Here is a 24,218-nt window from a genome sequence, read left to right as displayed (position 1 = left end):
TCAAAAACCATCAAAGGTCATTCTACTGCTCTGCGTCCCCGTAAAGGAAAAGAAAGGAGGGTATGACGCACACAGAGGCGTACTCCAGACAGCGCTTCTACAGTGCTGGTCAACTTAAAAAAAAAAAACAAAAAACAACAATGTGTTCCCAGCACCTCCCACAGGAACCAGGCTGGACACGGGCCCCAGGTCTCAGGAATGGGGGAGGCAGCTTCCTTCCACAGCCTCCCTCTGGCCAGCGGGCTGACCACCTTGACCCAGGTCACAAGCCCTCTACTCTGGTCACTGGATGGAGGGAGGCAGTCCATCTCGGGTGCCATTCTGGTGGCCAAGTCACCTTGGCGGAGTCTGCCTCTTGGGGAGGTGAAATGGCCTGTAGGAATTCAAGTCCTGCATCCTGGGCATACACACACATGCTTTGAGACACACAGATGAGTCTGAAATGGCCTGCAGGAATTCAAGTCCTGCATCCTGGACAGACACACACACACACACGTCTGAAATGGCCTGCAGGAATTCAAGTCCTGCATCCTGGACACACACACACACACACACACACACACACACGTCTGAAATGGCCTGCAGGAATTCAAGTCCTGCATCCTGGACACACAGACACATAACACACACACACTTGCTTTGAGGCACACACACGAGCCTCCAAGATGGAGACTTCAAAGGAGCGTGGGAGGGGCGGATGAGTCAGGACGCAGCCTGGAGGGGCTGTGTCAGCCAGGGGATCAGCGCTCCCTCACTCTGTGGCCAAGCAGTAGTTCTGCTGGCATCCTCCTGGGTCCCTCCCTGCCGAGACCCCACCAGGCACTCAAGGGCATCTAGCGTTATCAGAGGACTGACGTCCTGCCCGGGGGACAGCAGGACCTCTGCGGCCCTGAGGAGGGTCTGGACCACACTCAGGATGAGTTGGCAAGAACAAAGAACATTCAGCATCCGGAAGACAAGGTCTCTGCCTCTGGGATGGCCTACAGGGTGTGAAGTGTCCGCCGGGCTGTGGGGCAGAGCCGGTCGTGACTATCACTGAGGTGGTTCTGTCAGGTGCTGCTCTAGGCCCGTTTCTTCCTCGTGGCAGCCCTGGACTAGCAGGGCTGGCCCTGTCACGGCTGTCTTACCAGTGAGGGCATGGCAGAATGTGGAAGGCCTAACTCCTAAGCAGCCAGCCTGGCCTCTGTCCAGATAGGGGACAGAGCAAGGAAATCTACATGAAGGCGTTTGTGAGACACAACCGCAAGAGGATGAAGATGCCCTGGAGGAGCCAGTCTGTGTTGAGTGTGGGGGTGGAGTCTCCTGAGATTCCTTGAAAATTGACCAGGGGGACACTTCTGCAGCACCGATGCACTGGTCTTGCTGTGTGTGGTCAGTCGCTCAGTTGTGTCTGACTCTTTGTGACCCCTATGGATGGTTGCCCGCCAGGTTCCTATATCCATGGAATTTTCAGGCAAGAATATTGGAGTGGGTGGCCATTTCCTCCTCCAGGGTGTCTTCCCAACACACGATCAAACCCGGGTCTCCTGCTTGGCAAGTGGATTCTTTACCACTGAGCCACCTGGGGAGCACTGGTCTTTGGGATCTCCCTAAAGATGTGATGAGCCTCCCTTATTTAATCTGCCAAGTGTATGGACACTGATATGTATTTCACTTAAGAGTCTTTGATTTCAAGGGATATAAACCCAACATAAAGAAAAACTGAAGCGTGTCAGGGTAACAGGCTTCTGGGGAAGAGTGTGAGTGCCATCATGTTTCCATGACAACAGGAATCACACTGTCATGCTTCCGCTTCTCTCCACCCTGCCTCCCACCCAGGGCAGAAAACAGCCTACATCAGATCTGAGCATGACACATCTTAGCCCCCACCACCAGAGGGGGCAATCACAAGGCGTACTCTGACTGGCCTAGATTGGCCACCGTGTGGGCAGCAAGTCAGAGCACACTGCTTGGCTCAGCAGGGGGCAGGTGCCCATTCCCGGACCTGGTGGTGTTAGAGACTTGACAAGAAGGAAAAATGAAGAGTAGTGGGTTCCAGGGAGCAACTGCAGAGAATCTGATACTTGAAGGCCTTGCTGGCTGCTAGATGCCGCTGTCAAGAAGGCACCATCCTCCAGTTCAATTGAGCAGACTTTATTGAGCACCTATTAAGTGCAAGGCACTGCGCTAGGTGCCGTGGGAAACACAGAGAGTGAACACAGAAAGCCCTGCCCACGAGGAGCTCACAGTCTAGAAAGAGAGGTAAGACAGAGCACACAATCAGCCGCAGCGACACCAACCAGAGCGGCAAGTGCCGAAAGCAAGACAAGTGCTGTGGGGTCACAAGACACCATGAGGCTGCTTCTGCTCAGAAGCTTTAGGCAAGGGTACAGAGGACCCAGGGCCGGGCCTTTGAGGGGGAAGCCATCTGGGAGAAAGGGCATTTTTAGCAGAGAAGAGATTCACTCGGAGTGGGAGCCCACAGGTAACTGAGGAAATTGTGTGGCTGCAGTGAGTGGACAGATGGGCTATACAGAGTGGGCCATCATGTACGACTGGGAGGTAGACTGCCAAGGATACTAAGCTCAGGAAGGTCTAAACTTGATACTCTGGTCAAGAGAGCCACTGGTCACTGCAAGAACAGGGGTGTGCAGAAGCGTATCTTCAGAAGATAAATCTAGCAGCTGTGCAGTCTCAAGGGGGTAGTTAGAGGCGGGAAAGCTGTGAGGTGGGCTGACAGGTCAGAGGCTGATGCCCACAGGGAGGCCATAAGCACAAGATGCGGGGTGGGGGGCAATGGCCAAAAAGGGACAACGGTGGATGCGGGGACCTTGTGGCAGAGTAGGTGGGAAAAGACAAGAGAACAGATGCAGGCAGAGGGTCTGGGGGGCAGTGGGTCTGGGGATGTCTCAGGGCTTCTAGGTAGACCTAAATATGCACTCATAAGGGGCAGGGCTGGAGCTGGGAGTCACTTCAGCAAAGAGGGGGTGGTTCGAGTCAAGGAAGTGTGCTGATCTCTAAGGGTGAGTGTGTCTCAAAATGTGGTCCATGGACCACCTGTGTGGGAACCATCCAGGGAATTTGCTGAAATGGCAGATTTCCACGCTTTGCACCAGAGCTACTAAATAAACCTCTGGGTAGTGCCCAGTCATCTGTATTAAGAACTGCCCTCCCCATCATGCGTCCCATAGCTGGTCTGAAGTTTGGAAACCACCTATTGAGCTGGTCTTTCTGCTGAACTGGCCTTTAGGTCAAAGAAGGAAAAGGAATGAAGACTGTTTAGGAGTGAGGGAAATCTCAGAAAATAGGGAAAGTAAGGGTCAACAGATGCAAAGAGTCGGACACGACTGAGTGACTGAACTGAACTACTCCTTGGAAGGAAACTGATGACCAACCTAGATAGCATATTCAAAAGCAGAGACATTACTTCGTCAACAAAGGTCCATCTAGTCAAGGCTATGGTTTTTCCTGTGGTCATGTATGGATGTGAGAGTTGGACTGTAAAGAAAGCTGAGCACCGAAGAATTGATGCTTTTGAACTGTGGTGTTGGAGAAGACTCTTGAGAATCCCTTGGACTGCAAGGAGATCCAACCAGTCCATTCTAAAGGAGATCAGTCCTGGGTGTTCTTTGGAAGGAATGATGCTAAAGCTGATACTCCAGTACTTTGGCCACCTCATACGAAGAGTTGACTCATTGGAAAAGACCCTGATGCTAGAAGGGATTGGGGGCAGGAGGAGAAGGGGACGACAGAGGATGAGATGGCTGGAGGGCATCACCGACTCGATGGACATGAGTTTGAATGAACTCTGGGAGTTGGTGATGGACAGGGAGGCCTGGTGTGCTGCGATTCATGGGGTCGCAAAGAATCAGACAGGACTGAGTGACTGAACTGAACTGAACTGAAGGGTCAACAACGTCATGCTATGGTTACTGAATGTGGACATGCAGATTCAGGATTGGGAAAAGGGTTCCGAATTTGGAAACTGACTGGTCTCCAATGACTTCCCTCGATTCATCCCATGTGATGGGGTGGAGGCCAAGTTTGCAGACACAGAAGTGAAAAGTGGGAAGGGGAACGAAGGTAGCAATGAACAGAGATCCTTAGGGAAATCAGGTTGTTTTAATCTCAGGATGTGAAATATGTAGGGAATAATGAGAGAGGTAGATAACGAAGAAATGGGGTAGTCAGAGTAACTAACCAAACAAACTATAGCTGGGAGATGAGAGATGGGCTAAGGGACACAGGATGGAAGAGGACAGGTGGGGACGTAGAGGGTTGCTGGGGAGGTAGAGGTGGGGAGAAATTCCTTAAGGAAGGCTGTGTCTCAGACATGTGTGGGAGGCAGGCTGGGCCTGAGGTGGGAGTGGTGCCAAGGCCCAACTCCAGGGGGCCCAGTGCCATTTGCCATGGTGGGGGGAAGGGCATGAGACTCAGTGGGGGTGGGGGTTCAGAGCATCATGGATTCTATGTGTGGATCATATTCCACAAATGCCACAATAAGCCTAAGCAATAAAGCAAGATTATCCCTCCTCTCACTGACACCAAAAGCTACAACAGGTCAGCGGAGTCCCTGGTGACAGCCACACGCTGCTAAGCCTGCCAGAACAATGCTGACCCTTCATCCAGGACGGCCGAGCCTTCTTACTGTTTTTCTAGCCACCGGACTGTAGGGTCTCAAACACTGGCTACTTGACAGAAAGACCAAACCAGTCTTTCTGCTCCCAGGTGGCAGTCTGGGGTGTGGGGAAGAATGTAGGCCCAGAAATCATTCAGCATCACTGCCTACTTATTCTTTTCCGGACAACTTCTCCGAGTCTACTGAAGGAGGGTGGCACCCTCTGCCCTGCCTCCTGCTTCACAGAAATGCCATGGAATACAGGATGCAGAGTCACCTGGAGGAGTTACAGGAAACACTGCTACAGACAGTCCCCAAGGTGGTTCCAAAAACCTACCAGGGGAGGTAGACTGGGAGTATCAACACTGAGCCTAGTATTAAGAGGAGTCTGAGAACAAGTCATGACTTCTTGAAATAATGGTTTGAGAACAGAGCTTTAAAATATTAAATTTAACTATACTTGACAGATTTCAGAAAGAACTGTGGATTCTGTTTCATGTTATAATTTATCAAGGTAAGTAAGTAATGCTTTTCTGAAACTCCTCCCACTTACCTTCCGCACTCTTCCTTCCTGCACCCAAGAGAGAGGAAAGGGCTGGTGGAGCTCTCAGAGACAATACTAAGATCACAGAGGCTTATGTAATTCAAAGGTCAGGTCACTTCTAGAGCCTAGAAAACTCCTGACCTCTAGGCCTAGCTAGCTCTACCCAGCATCAGTGGCACCTCAGCCCCCCTCCCAGGAAGACCAGTGGGTAAGTCCTGGCAATCAAGGCATGCCCCTCGGGTCCTTCTCTGAACAGCAGCAGTGCTGGATTGGCACGGCCACTTGACCTGGAAGGTAAAGTCACTGTGAGGGGTACCCAGGCCTCACACCTCTGCTGTTGTTTTTTAAAACCATCATTTGTGAAGCTGAGGCAAGGGACTGTGACTGAAGTTGCCTTCTGTCCTCCACGTGCACAGCTGGATGACTTGGGTATCCTACCCCCAGCTGACGACCAGCTCCACACCAGAATGCATCTTAAAGGCATCCAAGAGAAAAAGTGACTGAAGTCCAAATCTGGCCACCTGAGGACTCTGGACTCATCCCTGGAGGGATGCAGGATCATACATGCCTAGAGGGAGCACTGGGGGGAGCCAGCCAGGTCTGCTCATGGCCAACTAAGTCCCTTCACCATGAAGAACGAACTGGCACTGAGTCCTCTGGAATTGTTTCTGGGGGCCACAAGAGATGTGATCTACAAGGCAGATGTGAAACTGATCGTGAGCAGCCTGGGGAAAGAGCAAGTATTAAATACAAAGCCCTTTGAAGGTCCAGAGAACAAGAAAGATGTTAACAGTTAATTATCCAGAAAAAGAATTTTCACTGACACAGAATTTAGGCAACACTGAAAACACAATACTAAGATATCAATTCTGAGACAGACCCATAGGAAGGGCAGCTTAGGAGAACACTAAAGAGATTAACACAGGAAAAATAAATACAGGGCTCTGGGCCCCCACAGAAGCTACTAATGCTATTTATTGGCTTGGGTCTTTCTTGAGAATAGAAAACCAGTTTTTTGGCAAAGCTGCACAAACTTCACATGGGGTATCTCCCAAGGCTGTGGACACCAAACTACTGTAATAATGATGCTCTTCACTGAACTTCCTCACGTCCCACTAGCATCTTCAGAAGCTGAGATGGGACTTCTAGAGCCAGTCAGGGACTGAGTGCTGCGTGTCCCAGCCATGCACGAGGGATCCAGTTCACAGCTGTGGACTTGGGCGCGTCCAGACAGAGGGCACTTGGAGCCTCAGTTCCCTCTTCTGCCAGGTGGGAATGGAGGAAGGGCTGGACTACGTGGGCTCTCAAGGTTCTCCCAGCCGGATACTCCGTGCGTCTAGCTCTGCCCTGGTCATTAACAGTGGCTAGGCACAAGGTGCCATCTAGTGGCATCACCTGTCCACTCTCACAAATGGCTCCAATCAAAGACCCCAGAGGAGCAAAATTAACTCACACGGACTCTAATTCCAGGGGCGAGGGTAGAGGAGGCTAGGAGGGTGAGCACACTTCATGTCAGTGGACGTGACATAGTCATCTCAAGAAAATATACTTTAAGAGTTCTTGCTTTCCCTAAGAAAGCAACTTTTTTTTTTTTTTTAAGAAAGGCTAATCATATCCATTTGTCAATATTTTCAGCATTAAGGAAAATAGTTTAAAAAACATAAAAATGTAAGTGCACTCAAGAGTAACTGCTATTAAACAGTTCTGAACAGGCAGAAAATGTAGACTTTCCTTTTACAGAAAATGTTAAATCCGTAATAGCAGCATAATGTATATATATAAAAAAGCTGGTTTTGAAAACCCAGATTTTTTTTATACACAAAACATCTGTGTTTTTTTTTCTCCTATACACTACAACAGCATTTCCACTGGGAAATTGGTTTTTTCACATTATGTCACTTCCTGCTGGCACATGCAGATACTAGCTTGAGTGTGTGTCTTCAGCCCAGAGCCCCAGTTCCCAACAGCCTTCAGTCCAATACCATGGCGGAGAGTGCGTTCAGGTCTTTCATGTATGGATGAGCTGCCAAGATCTGGTCGATTTTCAGTTTTTGCTCCGAGTCAGGGAAGATCTTCAGAAGGGCTTCCCTCAGCTCGTTGGTTTCTGCAGGAGATCTCTGTGCTGGCATGGGCAGATTCTGCTGGATGTTGGAAAGGTTGGGCAAAAGTGGGAAGCGGGGTTGCTGAGGAAGCCAGTGGCTGGGTGGGGTGCCCTGAATCCGGGTCGGAGGCTGGTGGCTGGTGCTGGCTGCCTGGGCGCCAGGGACTCTGAAGCTGGGGTCAAACATGCCCACATTTGGCAGGGCGTTGAGTAGGGGCTGCATATCTCTGTGAATGGAAGCAAGCCCTGGTGAGCTAGGTTAGGAGACAAACAAGAAATCTGTCTAAAAATATCTGCTTCTGACTCCAAAACTCAAGGAGCTACTCCCTGGCCTCTGAAGGCAAGAGAAGACTGCAGCCATGGCAGGGAGGGCAACCACCCACAGACAGGCCTGTGGGGATGCCGCTAACACCAATTCCAGCCCAGTCATGACAGGGAATGCTGGCTCTTTATGAGCCACTCCATTTCCTGGCCTGCTGCTGTGAGGACTGACCCCATCCAGCTGCTTGGCTCTGAACCAGGGTGTACCAGGAAGCTTTCAAAAGATCTGGACGCAGGACCATACTCTCTTGCAGATTCAGATTCTCTGTGGGGCCAGGCTGATGGGGATCTTTGGGCAGAGAGGCTGCCTCCCCAGCCCCTCAAGTCTGAGTGAGATGTTGGTGTCCACAACTTGAATGCACATGAGTGTGTCTAGGGCATCTCTACCATTAAAAAGCCCCCCACCTGATTCTGCTTGCAGTAGAGAAATGGGGCTGCCTAACACTTTTCCCAACTTCAAAAGCTCAGTCCCTCCGTTGGAGGCAGGGCGGGGCGGAGCGGTGCGGCAGAGGGTGCAATGACTAACTTTGTATTCAATGGGTCTTATGTGAGTAGGCAAGACTGACCCTGCTGCCAGGCTGCTGAGGCTGGAGAAGGAGACAGAACTCTCCTTCCATTAAGTTTGACCCATGGACCCTGATGCTTGCACACAGGCCTGAGGTCTTAAAGCCTAGCAGAGAATTTCCAAGTTAAGACTTTGGAAGAAAAAATAAGATGTATGGCCATTCAGCAGGTGTTTAAAATGGCTACCATTCTCTTGGTGGAGGTAGGTAGAGAAGCAGGACCTTTGGGAACGGAGTGTGTAATACAACACAAAGGCTCAAAAGAGAAATGATTCACAAGACCTGGGAGTGGAAATCATGCCAGTCTCGTGTGCTGAAGACACTTCTGTGTGAGCCACCTGCCCTTTCCAATCCAAACCCAGAATCCCCCAAAGGCCCTGTCATAAACGGAGAGGATCAGCTCTGAAGTCTCACTGTCTTGAAACGCTGGGGGAGCTGTCTCTCACTTCTTTGAGCTTACACCCCTTTCAGCTGAGAAATACACAGAAATGTAGCTTATTTCACTTTTTAAAAAGAGAAAAGGCCTATCACTGGGGAATACGATCTGTCCACTTAAGAATGGACAATGTCCATTCTTGAGAATTCTGAAAATGGAAACACGTCTTTAAACACAAACAAAAAAACCCCAATCTACAAGAAAGAAAACCTAAGCTATCAAATTAATTTCAGACAAACATAGAATACTTGCTTCTCTACTCAGTGAGGTAGATAGCAACAGTTTCCCAGGTAGTGATTCCTGAATAGTAAATAAATTCATATAAGCATAAAACATTCAAAGTAAATGACTTGGCAAAATGAACTGAAAAAGATACTCTCACACACACAAAGAACCTAATTAGCATTCACTAGTAAATGACCACTAGCAAAATCTGCTCTGTCTTCTTTGGCCTACAGAAAGTCTGGCTCTCCATCCTCTCTTCTGGGATTAAAACCAAATGGACCACAAATGAAGATTTGGTCTCTGGAAGACATTCCACCTGTATTTCACCAGCACTAAATTTACGGCTAGTTTTTAAAATAAAATACCATTTATAATACTCAGGGAGAGAGTGCACTTGCACTTGAAGCACAAACAACTGAAACAAATTTGTAAACACAAGACAATCTGGAAAAGGAAACAAATACCTAAGGAAGACTTCCTTCCGAAGAAATTCTTCTAATCGAGGTCCACTTCTTCCCAGAGGGTCATCAGGAACCATAAATATGTCCCCCACAAAGGTATACTGGAGCAATCTACAACAGGGAGAATAATTACAGTGTGGGAGAAAAAAGTAAATTAAAAGACTGCTTAACCGAATCCATCTGCAACGCAAGAGAGCCCGGTTCAGTTCCTGAGTCGGGAAGACCCCGAGAGAAGGGACAGGCTGCCCATCCCTTCTTGGGGTGTTCTTCTATCAGTATTCCCTTCTGTCAGTATTCTTGGGCTTCCCTTGTGGCTCAGCTAGTGAAGCATCTGCCTGCAACGTGGGAGACCTGGGTTTGATCCCTGGGCTGGGAAGATCCCCTGGAGAAGGGAAAAGCTACCCACTCCAGTATTCTGGCCTGGAGAATTCCATGGACTGTATATGTATAGTGCATGGGGTCACAAAGAGCTGGACGTGACTGAGACTTTCACTTAACCACTAAAGCAAAGAAAACCAAACACACCCCAGTGAAACCACTTTCTCTTTTGGATACAAATACAACAGAGTAAGAGACTTTTACCTACTGGCCCTCTTATTTCTTACCAAGACTTTCAGATTTTTATCTGGGCTTGGGAAGCAGCTTCTTTTCCTAATATAATGTTCAATATAACTTTGAAAAACAAGATGGAAAGACTGTCACCTTAGGATACAATGGGTGCTCAACAAAGGTTTAATTTTTCAATTAATGAGCTCATGAGCAAACCTACTGATGTTCTTTTAAAAAAGGGAATTAGTGTATGAAGAAATACTGAAGGTCAGTTGAATATGATTTATCAAGTCTAGAAAAATGTTTTAAAAAAAAGTCCAAATGCTTGATTTGCTGCCTGGATCTTGGTTTCTGCCTTGCTTTATGACTTCTGAAGGCAATGGGTTGGTGTGTGACTGATTCTTCACTGCACTTAAACCTTCTATGCATACACAGATGAGTGTCTGATAAATACTGACAATGAGCTCAGGGCACAAATCCAACAGAAACATGTGCTAGAAGATTAATGGCTTGTTAACTGAGCCCAGAAGGTCAAAGACCAATTCTCACTTCAGCTATCACCAAAGTTTCTTAACAGCATATGGGTCAAATGCATATAGTAACTAACTTTCACCTGGGTATCATATTCTAAAACCCTCTCATGATTCAAAAAACATAAATATCAGACAAGAGGCAACCATGAAACCCCCTAGACAGGTAAGTATGTAGTTACACTGGTTATATACCAGTTATACACAATCTCAAGGTATGTCTTTTAGATTTCCGGCATTTATGACTCATCCCTGGCACTACCATAAGACTACTGGTTTTTGGTAAGTACTTGTCAGATGATGCTTGTTTACAGAAAGTCCTGGAAGCCTGTGCTCACTGATCTTAATGTAGCTGAACACACTCAGGGTGTCATCACAAACAGAAAACTTTGTTATTTTGGATATTCAATGTGCTTTCAATTCAGATGACTAAACTTTGATGGTAAAATGCTCAAGAAAAGTATCAGATATTAAAAACTAGAAATATTCTTTCCTTTCCCCAAAGTGAAAACCCAGTCAGCATACTGATTTTGGGACTATCCTCTTGCTGAAATCACAGCTGTTATCAAACTTAGCCTTCATATTTCACTGTTGAGTAAAGCCTGGGGGAGGCCCAATGACTTGCTCAAGTGTCCCTCGGCATCAGGCCATGGTCAAACTAGGTAGTCATTTCTGCTCCATCACACAGTTAACAGAGCTAACTGGACCACAAAGATACACCTCTTGCCAGGGGACACTGGTCTACAGAAGACACCTGTGGGCACCAGAGCACGTTCACACATCACTTGCTGGTGTTGCTGCTCTGTGCTCAGTCCTCCCGCTTCCTGACAGGGGCCAGCTACCCTGTGGATTGGAAGCACAGTCTTATGATACCTTTGGTCTCCTGAACTGCTTCCAAGGTGGACAAAAAACAAACAGTAAACAACAAAAAACATCTCTGACCAAAGACAAAGAAAAAAGTATTACCTTTTTGTAATTATTTCTCTCCAGGAGACTGACTCGGTCACAAATTCTCTGAAGTTATCATTTGTTACAATTATGCCACCAGTTTTGTCCGCTAAGTGTAGTAGAAACCTATGGTAATATAAGAGTGGTTAAAACAGGCAAGCAGGCAGCCCTGGTTCAGAGTAGCTTTACTATAAAAAACAAAAGCATTTCCTCTTCACAGAAAAATAAAACAATTTAACCAAGGCTGGGATGCAGAAAAGTTAAGCCCCTGTCAAGTGAACATCAACTTGAAATACTGAACACCTGAAATTACTAGAATGATTATAAATGAAGGCCTGGTTTTCATAAAATCTTTTTAAAAAATAATCTTAAGCATAATTTATACATTTTTCTAGACAAGTTGTATTATCAATAGAGTGGTAATATGATAATGCATGAGGACTAGAGAAGGAATGAATCAGAATTGATGCCTGTGAAATCACTATTCAGTTTTCAGTTGCTAAGCTATGGTACTTTGGTTCTAAGATTAGCCTTGCCACAGTCAGCCTTCCATTTTTTTTTTTAGCCTAATGCACATTTTCTGCCCTGACTTAAGATGTCCAGAACTGCCATTAGGTTTAGTCCAAGTTATAGATCCATGCAAATGCAAATTATGAGAAGATATATGGTGATCATATGGGCTTCCCTGGTGGCTCAGAGGTTAAAGCGTCTACCTGCAATGTGGGAGACCTGGGTTCGATCCCTGGGTTGGGAAGATCCCCTGGAGAAGGAAATGGCAACCCATTCCAGTATGCCTTCCTGGAGAAGCCCATGGACGGAGGAGCTTGGTGGGCTACAGTCCACGGGGTCGCAAAGAGTCAGACACGACTGAGTGACTTCACTTTCACTTTTCACTTTCATATGGTGATCAAAAAGTGTAACAAGTAAACATTACAGAGAATTCTATTTCATTATTCGAGATTATTCGTGTTCAAACCCTCTCAATGAGAGATCTGTGAGGACAATATGAGTTTCATCCCCTAGTCAGGATGACCACATTTGTCTGAGGCAATGCAGATAATGAAACAATAAAATAAGTGAAATCACTGAATTAAAGGTGCAAAACAACTGCTTTTATTATCAGTAGGGGGTACTTAAAAGGAGATCAAAAAAGCCTCATTAGTTTCAGAAATCTTAGGAACCTTGATAAGTAAATATGATTTAGCATGAGTATCTTAAATTATTTCTAATTGGCATGAACAGTGAGGAGTAATGTTTGTCCACAAGTATTAACGAAAATAGGCAGTAAAGCTTCTGGGCGTGTACTGTGAATCAGGACACATGTTCACATCCGCTAAAAACCCAGAGAGCCATATAAATTAAGTGAAAACATAGTTGACATACTTGTGTATGCATTCAAATTCTGTAGGTGTGAGAAGGAAGCTGCTGCGTTAAAACCATCTGAAGGCGCTTCGTGAGCCTGGCAGTCCAACCTGCCTTTTCACGTGAGCTCTCCAGGGTCCCTGCCCAGATCTCTGGAGCAAGGGTAGTCCCTCCACCCCAATCTCCCAATACTTTCTCACCTACGCCCCTACCCCCAAGTGCTTCCTCCTGCATTCTTTCATGCCATCTCGGATTCTCCCCAGATCTGCTCTCTCATACCAGCCTGGTGAAGGGCAAGGGGTTGTCAGTGAGGAGGCCCTTTGGACCTTTTGCTGAATGTCTGTTCACTCCAAGTTCTCTTCCCCTGCCAAGCTCCTCTTTTCATCTCTCACCCATCTGACCATCATTCACTACCTTGGGTTACAAGCTAAGCACTGTCTTCAACGTGAGGGAGCACTGTGGTAGAACAATGAGGCAAAAGCACCAGGGAGCTGTAAGTGCTGGAGGTCAGATGGAAAAAGGGTGAGGGCAGGAGAGTAAAGAGCAGGAGGCCAGCACTTCAGTTCCCAGACACTCGTCTCAGCACCTGCTCTCTGAGCAGTGTACCAACCTAAGAAACGCAGCTTATTCCTTTAACATGAGGGGCAGCTGAGACCATCTTCTATTATATGGAAGAAATACTGAGGGCTCAGGCATCACAATGACAGACTAAGTCACCAGCCAGATATAACCAGGAGGAGACAGAGGAAGTGTAAAAAGCACTCTTGAGGCTGCCACACTAAGACAAGACAAACATTACTTCTAGGAAGTATTTAAAAAGACTACAACTCAATATGGGCTTTTTACTTACAGATTCTCAGCCATGTTTTATTAAAAAAGTTTTTTAACTCAATAGCTTCTTTGGTAATGTCCCTGAGTGTATTAGTATAACCTTAAAGACTATGAATGTTAAAATTCTCAAACTCGGGTCAAGCATGTCCTTTTAAGAAGTAGATTCAGGTGCCTGATGAACTGTCTGGTGGAGCAGGTGGCTGGCTCCTCACCACCCCACACCCACTTTAGAAAGGAAAACAGCCTTTCATACCTGTCATCATGAGAAGCAATTCTTTCTCCAAAGACCATCCGTGCAGGAGTTAAAGATAATATTCCAAGCTCCTGGAGCTGGGTTAAGAAGTGCTGTTCTGTTTATGGAATAAGTTGAATACACATTCAGAAAAAGGCTATCTACCCAGATGTTTGAATAAATGAAAGCATCCCAAATGTTTCACTTGGAGACTTGTGGGTAACTTTTTTTCTATTGACTCATTTGCATTTTATGAACTTACTGGGAAGGGGGGAAAATCAAGGAAGACATATTCCAAAACAAATGTAATGTAAAAATTGACTTTAGCTATTTTTTAAACTTAAAAATGTTCAACTTATCTGCTTTGTAAGAAGAATAAACCATAAACCTATACATAAAGGATCTTACTATTAAGAACTTTTTCTCCGCTACATTACAAGCAACAGAGGACAAAGAGAGTGAGGGCCAAGTCCCTGAGAGAGGGCAGGGGTTGGAATAGAAGAGGGATGCCAGAGAGGCAGACAGACTGTTCTGTCCTGATCACAAGAAAGGTCTGCTTGGTCCCTATTCCAAGAGTCTGTCAAATCTCCCTCTGATTGCTACCCTATCTAATCTCTTCTCTGTTATTGGTACAAATATTTACTGATTTTCATGGGAGTGGGTCATGACAGAGAATAAAAGAGGGCCAAAGCCACAAACGAGTAATAGGCAAAATAGCAGCTACAGGCTCAGGGTCTGAGATTCCCACTACTGCATTCCCTACGATGGTACTCACCACTGACTTAGGCTGAAATGTCCTAACACAGTGCTTTATGGCTCTAGAAATGCAAGCACATAAGGCTTACAAGACTCTTTCAGGGATCCTACTGCAAAATGACTGAAATGAGTAGTTCTGCCTCATTCTCAAGGACCCTCTGCTAGGACAAATACACTTCCCCTGAGGAGGGAAGTTGGGATACCTGGGAAGTGTCCTTTTACCATTTCTACCTCAACAGCGACTAAGTTGTATTACTTCCTGCTGAATGTGCTGGGTGGGTCCTGTTCTCACCCTTCCTCCTCCCAGTCTACCTTTATTTCCAGGTAGTCTGATGCATCAAGCTGCTTGGCACAGCCCTTTCACCAATCTTCCTATTAAGACCCAAGAAAAGAAAAACCTTAACTTTCTCTGGATATTTCAGGATCCACAATAAGTTCAAATCTTTCGTGTGTGGCCTGCAGGTCAGCCATGCAGTACCACACAGTGAACATAAATGACTTATATTAAGCTATTAAACAAACTGTTAAAAAGACATCCTATGGGAGGGTTCCAAATTTATCAAATGATCATTTTCAAAAATACTATTTAAAGAGGAAGAAACCTAGCCTCGTAGAAAGACATATTTAATCAACTTTTTAGAAAGTCAAAGAAAATTTTTGTGATATATAATGAAGACTAACATAACTTTTTATATAAACATCTATTAAACTTTCCATCCCTCCCCCAAGTATGTCTTATGCTATAAAACTCTCTTCAACTGATTTTTTTTTTAAACTGGATGCAACAAATTTAGTTTTGTTTTTAAAGCTGCTGCCTATGGCACATGGCACTATTCTAAGTAGTGTGTGTTGCAATTAAGAGCCAACTGATTACCTAATTATTAGTAACCTGGAAAAATCAGTTTGCCTCACCTGTGACATTAGGATCCCGCCTTGTTCTCCACTGTGGAACAAATACAGTGATGTTTCTGTTGCCGAGCTTCCAAAAATATTCAACCGCAATTGCAATTCCACGACAAGAAAAGAACTTTTTCAGACCATGGCTATATGAAAATAAGTAAAATTTATTTCAGTTGAAAGCATGTTTAAAGCATGTTAAGTTTTACCAGGATAAAGTGAAAAAGTAAAATCTACAAACAACAAAAACAATTAGGACAATATTTCCTTTAATAGTTTGCTGCTTTGCAAAGCCAAGAGAAACCACGACAGGAGATGTGACTCAATAGCTTTGTGATTTCGGTTTTATTTTATTTAGTTGATTTGAGTGTGCTTCTGTGGTAGAGGGCAGTTTGAGCTTCGGGGCTATACTTGTTTACTACACCTTTTATGTTTGGTTTTAGATGAAGAGCCCATTCTAGAGAGTCCTAGTCCACTGGCCTCCAAGAATCTTTGATGAATGTTAGAAGGAATTTGTGGCCGCAGCAGAAGCAGCTATGATCAGAACGATCCCATGACATGTTCTCACCACCACAGCTTCCAGGGGTTTCAAATACATCTGCCTCCATCCAGGAGGGCTGCATCCCCTCTCTGGACAACTGGGAAGCCAACTCAGTTTACAGCTTCCAGGAAACGAGCTGATGGCAAGGCTCACATGGAACTACCTGGGGGCCATGGCACGTGATTCTCGTGACGGAAGCAGACAGCAAGGGGAAAGTAATTAAATAAGGGACAGTACTGAACATGAGTGAGCGCCAGACATGCCGCACCACAGAACTGCCAACTCTAAGAGAGGGGCTGGAGCTACGTTCCATGTTTACCAGAACATGGTGGCCAGATCGGGCCCTTACTTTGTAACTCATGGTACAGAGGATTAAAAACTGTTTCCCCACCCCAAAACCAATTTCAAAACAAATGAAGAAAAATATTTTAAAATTATTCTCCAGCAGTTAAGGAAAAGCAGAGGTTTTAACCCTTTCAACTAGCCCCAGTGGTATGGTCCCCAGCTAAATCTACGTTTTCATGGAGCAAGAATGGGCTGGACCTGTAACAAGCATCTAACATCCAGAAGAGTGGCTCAGAAATGCCTCCTTTTAGAGGCTAAAACCCACTCTTCTCAGTCAATCATAAATCAGACTCCACAGGCATCAGCTCCACTCCAGGAAATGTACACAAGTAAACAAACCCATTCTTGATGAAATAACTTAGCAGTGGCTTGTTTATCTAAAAGCATTTAAATATGGCAGGAATGTAGCAATATGACACTTGTTACTGGAAAATCGGCTTGAGGCAGGTAGTTTTTGTACAGAGGGTCTTAGTCTTGAGAGACATGCACTAAAAAAGCTTATTAAGTGCCTTCTTAGCTAATTCATCAGACACAAATGTATATGAACTCTTTTTCCTCTTTTCCTTAAATGTTTCTGTTGACAGCAACAGCAGAAACTAAGTGGAAATAAAGTCTCAGTCCATTCCTTTGGGTCCTGGTGGTTCAGATGGTAAAGAATCTACCTGCAATGCAAGAGACCTGGGTTTAATCCCTGGGACAGGAAGATCCCTGGAGAAGGGATAGCTATCACTCCAGTATTCTTGCATGGAGAATTTCATGGACAGAGGAGTCTGGTGGGCTACAATCCACAGGGTCACGACGAGTTAGACACGATCAAGCGACTAAAGCTTTTCAAGAAAAGGAGGGAAATGACAGTAGATAAAATTCTACTGCCCTGGAACGCCTCCCAAGCTTAGAGGGGGAAAGTGGAATTTCTAGAAACATTAGCACGAAAACAAAATTCCAGGGGCTTCCCTGGTGGCTAAGTGGTAAAGAATCCACCTGACGAAGCAGAAGACACGGGTTTGATCACTGGTCTGGGAAGATCCCACAAGCCTAGGGGCAACTAGGCTCTTGACCCTGTGCTCTAGAGCCTGGAAGCCGCAACTACTGAGCCCATGTGCCAAAACTGTTGAAGCCTGTGTGCTCGAGAGCCTGTGCTCTACGCAACAAGAAAAGCTACCACGACGAGAAGCCTGCACACTGCAACTAGAGAGCAGCCCCTGCTGTCCACAGCTAGAGAAAAGCCTGCGCAGCAAAGCCTATCAGCACAGATTAAAAAATAAATGAAAAAAAAAAAAAAAAATTCAAAGGGTTAGTTATCCTCAGTGATTAGAGCAAAACATTTTTAATACCCTGAAAAATTTCTAGAGCTGATTCAGGAATAAATAGCAGTTCAAACTTCTGGTAAAGAACATATGGACTAATTCAGAAGACAAAACAACAGAAATAAAATCAAGTAGAGCCAAATTATTGAATTTAAAATAATAAGGTCCCACTTTTATTTTCATATCATAATCAAGCAAAAAATGTGCTGTCTCCTAGCCTCTCTGTAATCACAGAAAAGCAACTTGCTGACAGGTAAACACAGACCAAATGTCTTTTTTGACTCAGAGACAAAGGGTACACATATAATAATACCTCTCTACCCTGGTGAAGGCCAAAGCTCTGGGGCTCCCAGATGCAAATAGAGAATTAACAGATATTAAGCCTGAGAAGCCAGATGTGCAGGCTCTCAAGGGAGATTTAAACTTCTGTTTCCATATACTTGGAGACAAGTTACACCATTGTGTTGTCTTCCTCTTCTGTATTGTAGCAGACACTCAACTAGAAAGAAAAGGATTCAAAGCAGAGAGGAGATGGGTGATAAATACCTGATAAAACAGATTAAAATGCAGGGCCATCACAGAGCCAGGCAGGGCAGTGTGCGGAAACAGAGAAAAACCCTTTCTGAGTTACCCAGGAAAGAGGAATTCTTTCCTGTAGCCTCCATTTAATAACAAGAGCCATGGAACCCTGATATATGACTACCATGAAAAAATGGTTACAATATATAGGCAAGTGAACGGACAAACCTCATCTACATGGAAAATGATCTATTCAGATAAGTCAGGTGCTCTTTGCTGAAGTTTCAGACTGACAGAGACCAAATGTTATCTGGCCACTGCGGTGATGTCTAGCCATACACCACATACAATTTCCATTTACTCATCGTTTGACTCATTCACGGTGACAAAGGGGAAAAACCAAGTAGAGATATGCATAATCAGCAGCATTAAATGGGGTATTTCGGAATTTCTCACGGTGTGTTAGAAACTGCAGACATCACACTGGCCTGGCAAATAAATGAGGCTTTGCAGAAACCCAGGGATGAGTGGGCTTGAGTGGCTTTAAGAAAGGGTTCAAACCTATTGCTCAAATACTCAAGTTTCCTTTTTAACTACTTCCCCAACTAGCTGGGTCAAGCTAGTGAGGTTTACTCAGCAGTGCTTAAGCAACTCAGGAGTAATGTATCCAATGGCTCTAAGGTCTAAAAATTTAATCTCAACTTCTGTGGGAAGAGGTGGGGTGTACGATGGCTCTGGAGAACTGTATCATGGGTCAAAATTTTGTAGCTGCATAATCTTGGACAAGACTTTCAAGCCATTTCATGTTATGTATATTACAGATAATTTTTACCCCATAAAACTGGTGTAAAGGTTATGTTTTCAAAGATAAAGTCAGTACCTGATATATAACAAGTGTTTCTGTTTTAAGATTCCAAATATTTGTTGAAATGTAATCCAAATTGATTTACTACAGCAACTGGAAGACCAAGCTATAAATAGGTGGTGAAAAGTCATTTAAATAATCCTAATCTTCATTAAGTCTTTAATTCATTCAACACATTGTCACCGAGTGGTTACTATGTGCCAGGCACCATGGACCTTGGGGATAGTTCAGTGAGCTGAATACACATGAATCACTTTTATGGAATTTATAGTCTGTAATTCCCATTTAAACTGAAGCAGCTGATTTAGAATGATAATTTTTTTTCTGACTCAAAAAAATTGAGGTGAAATTCACACAATGTAAAATAATCATTTTAAAGTGAATTTAGTATATTCACAATGTTGTGTAACCATTTGTATCTTGTTCCAAAACATTTCCATCACTCCAAAAAAAAACCCTGTACCCATTAAACAGTTTCTTCCCAGAATAAGAGTTAATTTTAATTACTGACATTTTGAGATCAATCTCCATCAAATTAAGTATAAGTCTGTCTGCCTAGGATAATATATCCTTTGTAAAAGAGTTGCTTTTAATTGAGACATCTATGAATTCAAAGTAAATTAAAATCCTCTCAATCAGCCTGTAGTTTCCCTTAGTGCACTAATCCAGTGGTTTTCAAAAGAAATGGCACTGTACTGAACGAGGTTAGGAATTATGTAACAGTGTTTTGGGGTGTCACAATGGCTTGGGGGCATTATGGGCAAAGTAGGAGGGACCAGATATGCAAAAACATCCTGTTCTGTACAGCCAGTGTGACTATAAATTTCAACAGTAACTCCTCTGAGAAGTACACTAGTTACTACAAAAAGGCTTTTTAAAAGTATCATTATCATTGTTCATTCTATCTTAATTTGCATTTCTTAGTCTTTGAACACCAATTTGGGAAATCTCTCCACATACAGAAAAATGAAAAAGGATTAATATTACTCATAATCGTGACCTAAATTTTATATCATCATTAGGCTCAAGAAATTGTAACAATGAGGAACTGCTGTAGGGCTTGGGCTGTGAGTAATTGAAATTGTACTTTACATTTTTACTTAGATAATGCCATACAGTTGTGGGCCATTTGCTGGGTTCCCCCCAAAAGAACTGCCAAAAGACAAAGTGAAATGACAATAAACAGCATTATTTGGAAATGAAGACAACCAGATTACATATTTTTACTGCCTATATTCACTTTTACATGTGAAGTGCTGGCATTTTCTTTTCTTATTTTTGAAAGCAAAGAACAGCACCATTCAAAAAATAAAAATCAAGAGAATCTTTATATTTAAAAAATAGATACTAAAATATTAAAATATTTATAGATGGAAATGAGATATCTGAAAATTCCTTCAAAATGGGTGAAAGGCAGCAGGTGGGGCACAGATGAAACAAAGTGAAAGGACAGAACGAGACAGGCCTGAGCTGATAATCACTGAAGCTAGGAGACGGCACACGCGAACCTCAAATGAATGTGAATTCCAACATGTGTGGAATTCATCATATCATCTTCTTGTGAATTTCTCTGAAAATTTAACAAAAAATAACAAGTATGTAATAAATGCATAATTTAATAATAGTTTTCAATTCATTTTTCAATTTTATCAAGTATTCCTGAAAAATCAGGGGATTAATTGATGTTTTAGAACTCCTAGGAAAGAGGTCATATAAGCATCCAGCAATTCAGGAAAGTACATATGACCCTTTAACAACACAAGTTTGAACACAGGGTCCACTTAAACATGGACCTTTTTTCAAGAGTAAATACTACAGTACTAAAAGATACAGAACAGCTTTATGGAGGGCTGACAATAAAGTTAATTCTGACCATGCAGGGGGTCAACGGCTCCCAACCCCACATCATTAGAGGGCCAACTGTATTTCAACTTCTCCTTCATTCCATGTCCAGGTGCCCCTTTTCTTGAATTGCAGCTACTTAAAATGCTAATCCCTTGGACTACAAAGAGATCCAACCAGTCCATCCTAAAGGAGATCAGTCCTGAGTGTTCATTCGAAGGACTGATGTTGAAGCTGAAACTCCAATACTTTGACCACCTGATGTGAAGAGCTGACTCATTTGAAAAGACCCTGATGCTGGGAGAGATTGAAGGTGGGGGAGAAGGGAACGACAGAGTATGAGATGGTTGAATGGCATCACCAACTCAATAGACATGAGCTTGAGTAAGCTCCAGGAGTTGGTGATGGACAGGGAGGTCTGGCGTGCTGTGGTTCATGGGGTCACAAAGAGTCAGACACGACTGAGAGACTGAACTGAACTGAACTAAAGACATCTTCAAAATCAGTAGAGTGACTGGTTTTGAAAACCAGAGAGAGATTTTACCTAGCAGTTGTTGAAACAGCATGATAAAGATGTCCTTTATCTCAGGGCAAAAAGTTGTATCAAGTGAAACCAAGCAGGCTGAAACCCATCTGAGGTCAAACAGCTGGTTCCCAGTGGGCGGAAACTCTGACTCTGACCCCTACATTCTCCTTATATCAAACTGCCCCTTAGAGTTCTAAGACAGGCTAAATAGAAATGATCATTTAACTTCTTTAACTATACAAACTTTCAGTAAGAGCAGAGGCCCATAAAGAAACTCAAACTGAAGAATTCCTTTGAAAGGAAACTGCTGTCACTCTTATCAACAAAAGTATAACAGAAGTACATCATGCCTATTATCACTGCACATTCTAGGGTAAAGACCTGGCATGTTGTACAGAAAAAGAAAAAGAAATCTCATTTTTGTTTTAAGCTTCATCCTTGTATTCAGAACCCAGTGGTGTTAAGACAGCATTAAGAACCTGAGGATTTAAGTCTCTATACTGCTTATCACTGGGAAATGCAATGTGAAAAGCCAAATTTTCTGTCATTCCCTGTCCTCAGAAATATAGGCTCAGCAGAGTGAAGAAAGAGTCTACAATGCCAGAGAATGGGGTCAACTACACACAGGATAGTTCCTATAAACACTGCAATTCTGAGACACGGCTAAGAGCCCTATTGAAAGCTATAATTTGAAGAGAGTGGACTTACGTAATCGCAACATTGCTTCCATCTATAACAATGTGCTTCAAATCCGTCCTCCCTGGTTCATTTTTTAATTCCAGCTTGTAGGGCACTTTCAGAGTATCTCGAAATCTTTGAACCCCCGTAACTGAGCAATCAATATGCTCAGAAGGTCCCGCCAACCTAGCATCAGTAACTGAAGGTAACAGCTGGGAGAGCGGCATCGGTGGAGAAAGGGGTGGACAGCCGGGCTTAGACTGAGGAGAGCTACAACACCTCGAGCGGTTTTCACAGGCAGACTTCATACTATTTGGAAGCAAAGGTTCTGCTTGCTGCTGCAAACCATTTTCAGGAAAAACCGGAATTCTGGGCTGGTGACTTGAAGCTCCTCTTGAAACAAAACTGACAACTTCTTTGGGACTTGAAGGGACAACAGCGGGTAAAGGGCCATCGGTCTCAAGGTCTATGTTACAAATGTAGTTCTGATTTGAACTCCAGATTTCTTGTTTCTGTTCTACTGGCACTGTTCTGAAAGTATTAATTTTGCAATTTGAGGTACATGGTTTTGATTCAACTCTGAATGGTAACTGAGAAAAATTTTCCACCATATTTTGCTGTGTGTGAGTTTGTGTTTTCTTTGGAGTGGAATCTGCTGTAAGCTCATTTATGCTGCTACAGACACCTTTATTTTTGGTTCTGCTGGTCTCTGGATACACAGTACCAGGTGAAAGTTCTCTGTCTCCTTGGAATCTTTTATTTTCTTTTTCAATTTCCTCCAAGAGTAATAACGGTTCAGTAGATGGCCCATACTCCCTAATGACCTTTTCAACAATTTCTTGGGAATAGCCCATGGTTTTAAAAAAGTTCACGAGAATGTTGTACTCCATTTCCTCAGTAGTGTCTTTTACGTCTGGACTTAAATTTTCGGCCTCAGTAGAAGAATCAGAGACGTCAATGATTACACTTCCAGCTAATGTCTTACCATCATGTAGAAGCTCTCCCTCTTCAACATTTTCCAAAGAAAACTGTTTCTTGGTATGCCTTTCTTCAGAATCAGAAAACCTCCTCTTGTGACAAACTCTGTCTTTGGAAAGTGCCTCTTCATCTGGGGTTACACCATTTATTGGAACAAAAAGTACATCTTGTGAACTAGAAAAGACTGTGTCCATTTGTTTTGTGAGCTCAGAAACGGGAGTCCCCGCTTTATTTCTTGCATCTTCCTGCAAAACAATTTCATCTCTGGAAATAGTCAGCCCTGTGGCAGCATTCTGTGTAAACTCTGCTTGTGCAGAATCTCTAATTTCAACAACATCATCATCTCCTGTTTCAAATAGATTCTCCTCACCTTGGGTGAGTGCCAAGAGTTCTTTTTTCAAGGAAGTGGGTAAAATTAACAAATCCATTGTGTAACTGTCTGCACGGGCTTCAACGAATTGTTTAAATTCCCTTTTTACCTCTGATTCTTTCTGGCTGTTGGGTAGGTTCTCATTATTCTCAAAGAGCTTTACAAACTGCTGAATGTGACTCCGAGCCATGACCACAGCTTCGGCACTTCCCCTGATGCCAAGGAGACCGATGTCGAGAATGCAGAGATCGGCACAGGTGTCCTGAATCAAGCTCTTCAGAAACAGGCTCTGTGCCCCAACAAAAATGCAGTGCATGGCCTTGGGATAACATTCTCTTTCTTCTAGTTCAGGTTCACAGATTCCTTTAATATATTCCTGTAAAGAGAAGATAAGAAATTAGATCAATTTATAAAACCACTTTACAGCACATATTATGTTACATACAAAATACAAATACCAAACCTTACAAAAGTCAAAAGCCTGCTAATATCTTTGAAAAAAATACCATGTTTTTAAAATAAAAGATATAAGCTGTTTAATTGTTTTCAGAGGAACTGAAAACTCTGCATTTAAGCGTAAAAGGCAGGTATTTGTAACATTTTCAATAGTGTATCTTGCAATGCAATCTTTAGGAGTTTGCCCAGCTGCACAGTTGATAATGACCAAGACTGGATTTATTTACGCCTATAAAGAATAAACATCTTTGCTTGCTACAAGCTGTCATTTATTACTACTATGACATAATTCAGAAAGGAGTTAAGTCAAAGGATTTACTCTAAAACAAACCTTGGCTTTTTCTTTGCGACTATTGTTTCCAGATAAAACAGACTGATTTTTGAAGGCATTTAAAACAAGATCAGTTTAACAACAAAAATTTTTCTAGCTGGCTGGAA

At 43.8% G+C, this 24,218-nt stretch overlaps 1 protein-coding gene across 2 annotated transcripts in view; it reads right to left on the bottom strand.

Moving 5' to 3' along the window:
• Window positions 1-2,112: 2,112 nt before the first annotated feature.
• N4BP1 (NEDD4 binding protein 1) overlaps window positions 2,113-24,218 on the bottom strand; it is a 57,829-nt gene continuing 35,723 nt past the window's right edge. For both annotated transcript variants that reach the window (XM_027513680.1, XM_027513681.1), the window contains 6 exons: window positions 22,007-23,700; window positions 15,369-15,499; window positions 13,722-13,818; window positions 11,294-11,401; window positions 9,252-9,359; window positions 2,113-7,469 (listed from right to left, as the gene is read on the bottom strand). In XM_027513680.1, the coding sequence (XP_027369481.1) occupies window positions 7,112-7,469; window positions 9,252-9,359; window positions 11,294-11,401; window positions 13,722-13,818; window positions 15,369-15,499; window positions 22,007-23,700 (2,496 nt within the window). In that variant the 3' untranslated portion in view covers window positions 2,113-7,111. The remainder of the gene's footprint in view (window positions 7,470-9,251; window positions 9,360-11,293; window positions 11,402-13,721; window positions 13,819-15,368; window positions 15,500-22,006; window positions 23,701-24,218) is intronic.

Source organism: Bos indicus x Bos taurus, chromosome 18, assembly GCF_003369695.1.
Source record: "Bos indicus x Bos taurus breed Angus x Brahman F1 hybrid chromosome 18, Bos_hybrid_MaternalHap_v2.0, whole genome shotgun sequence".
Classification (NCBI taxonomy): domain Eukaryota; kingdom Metazoa; phylum Chordata; class Mammalia; order Artiodactyla; family Bovidae; genus Bos; species Bos indicus x Bos taurus.
The sequence above is the reverse complement of the archived record's forward strand: the minus strand, read 5'-3'. Positions and strand labels throughout refer to the sequence as shown.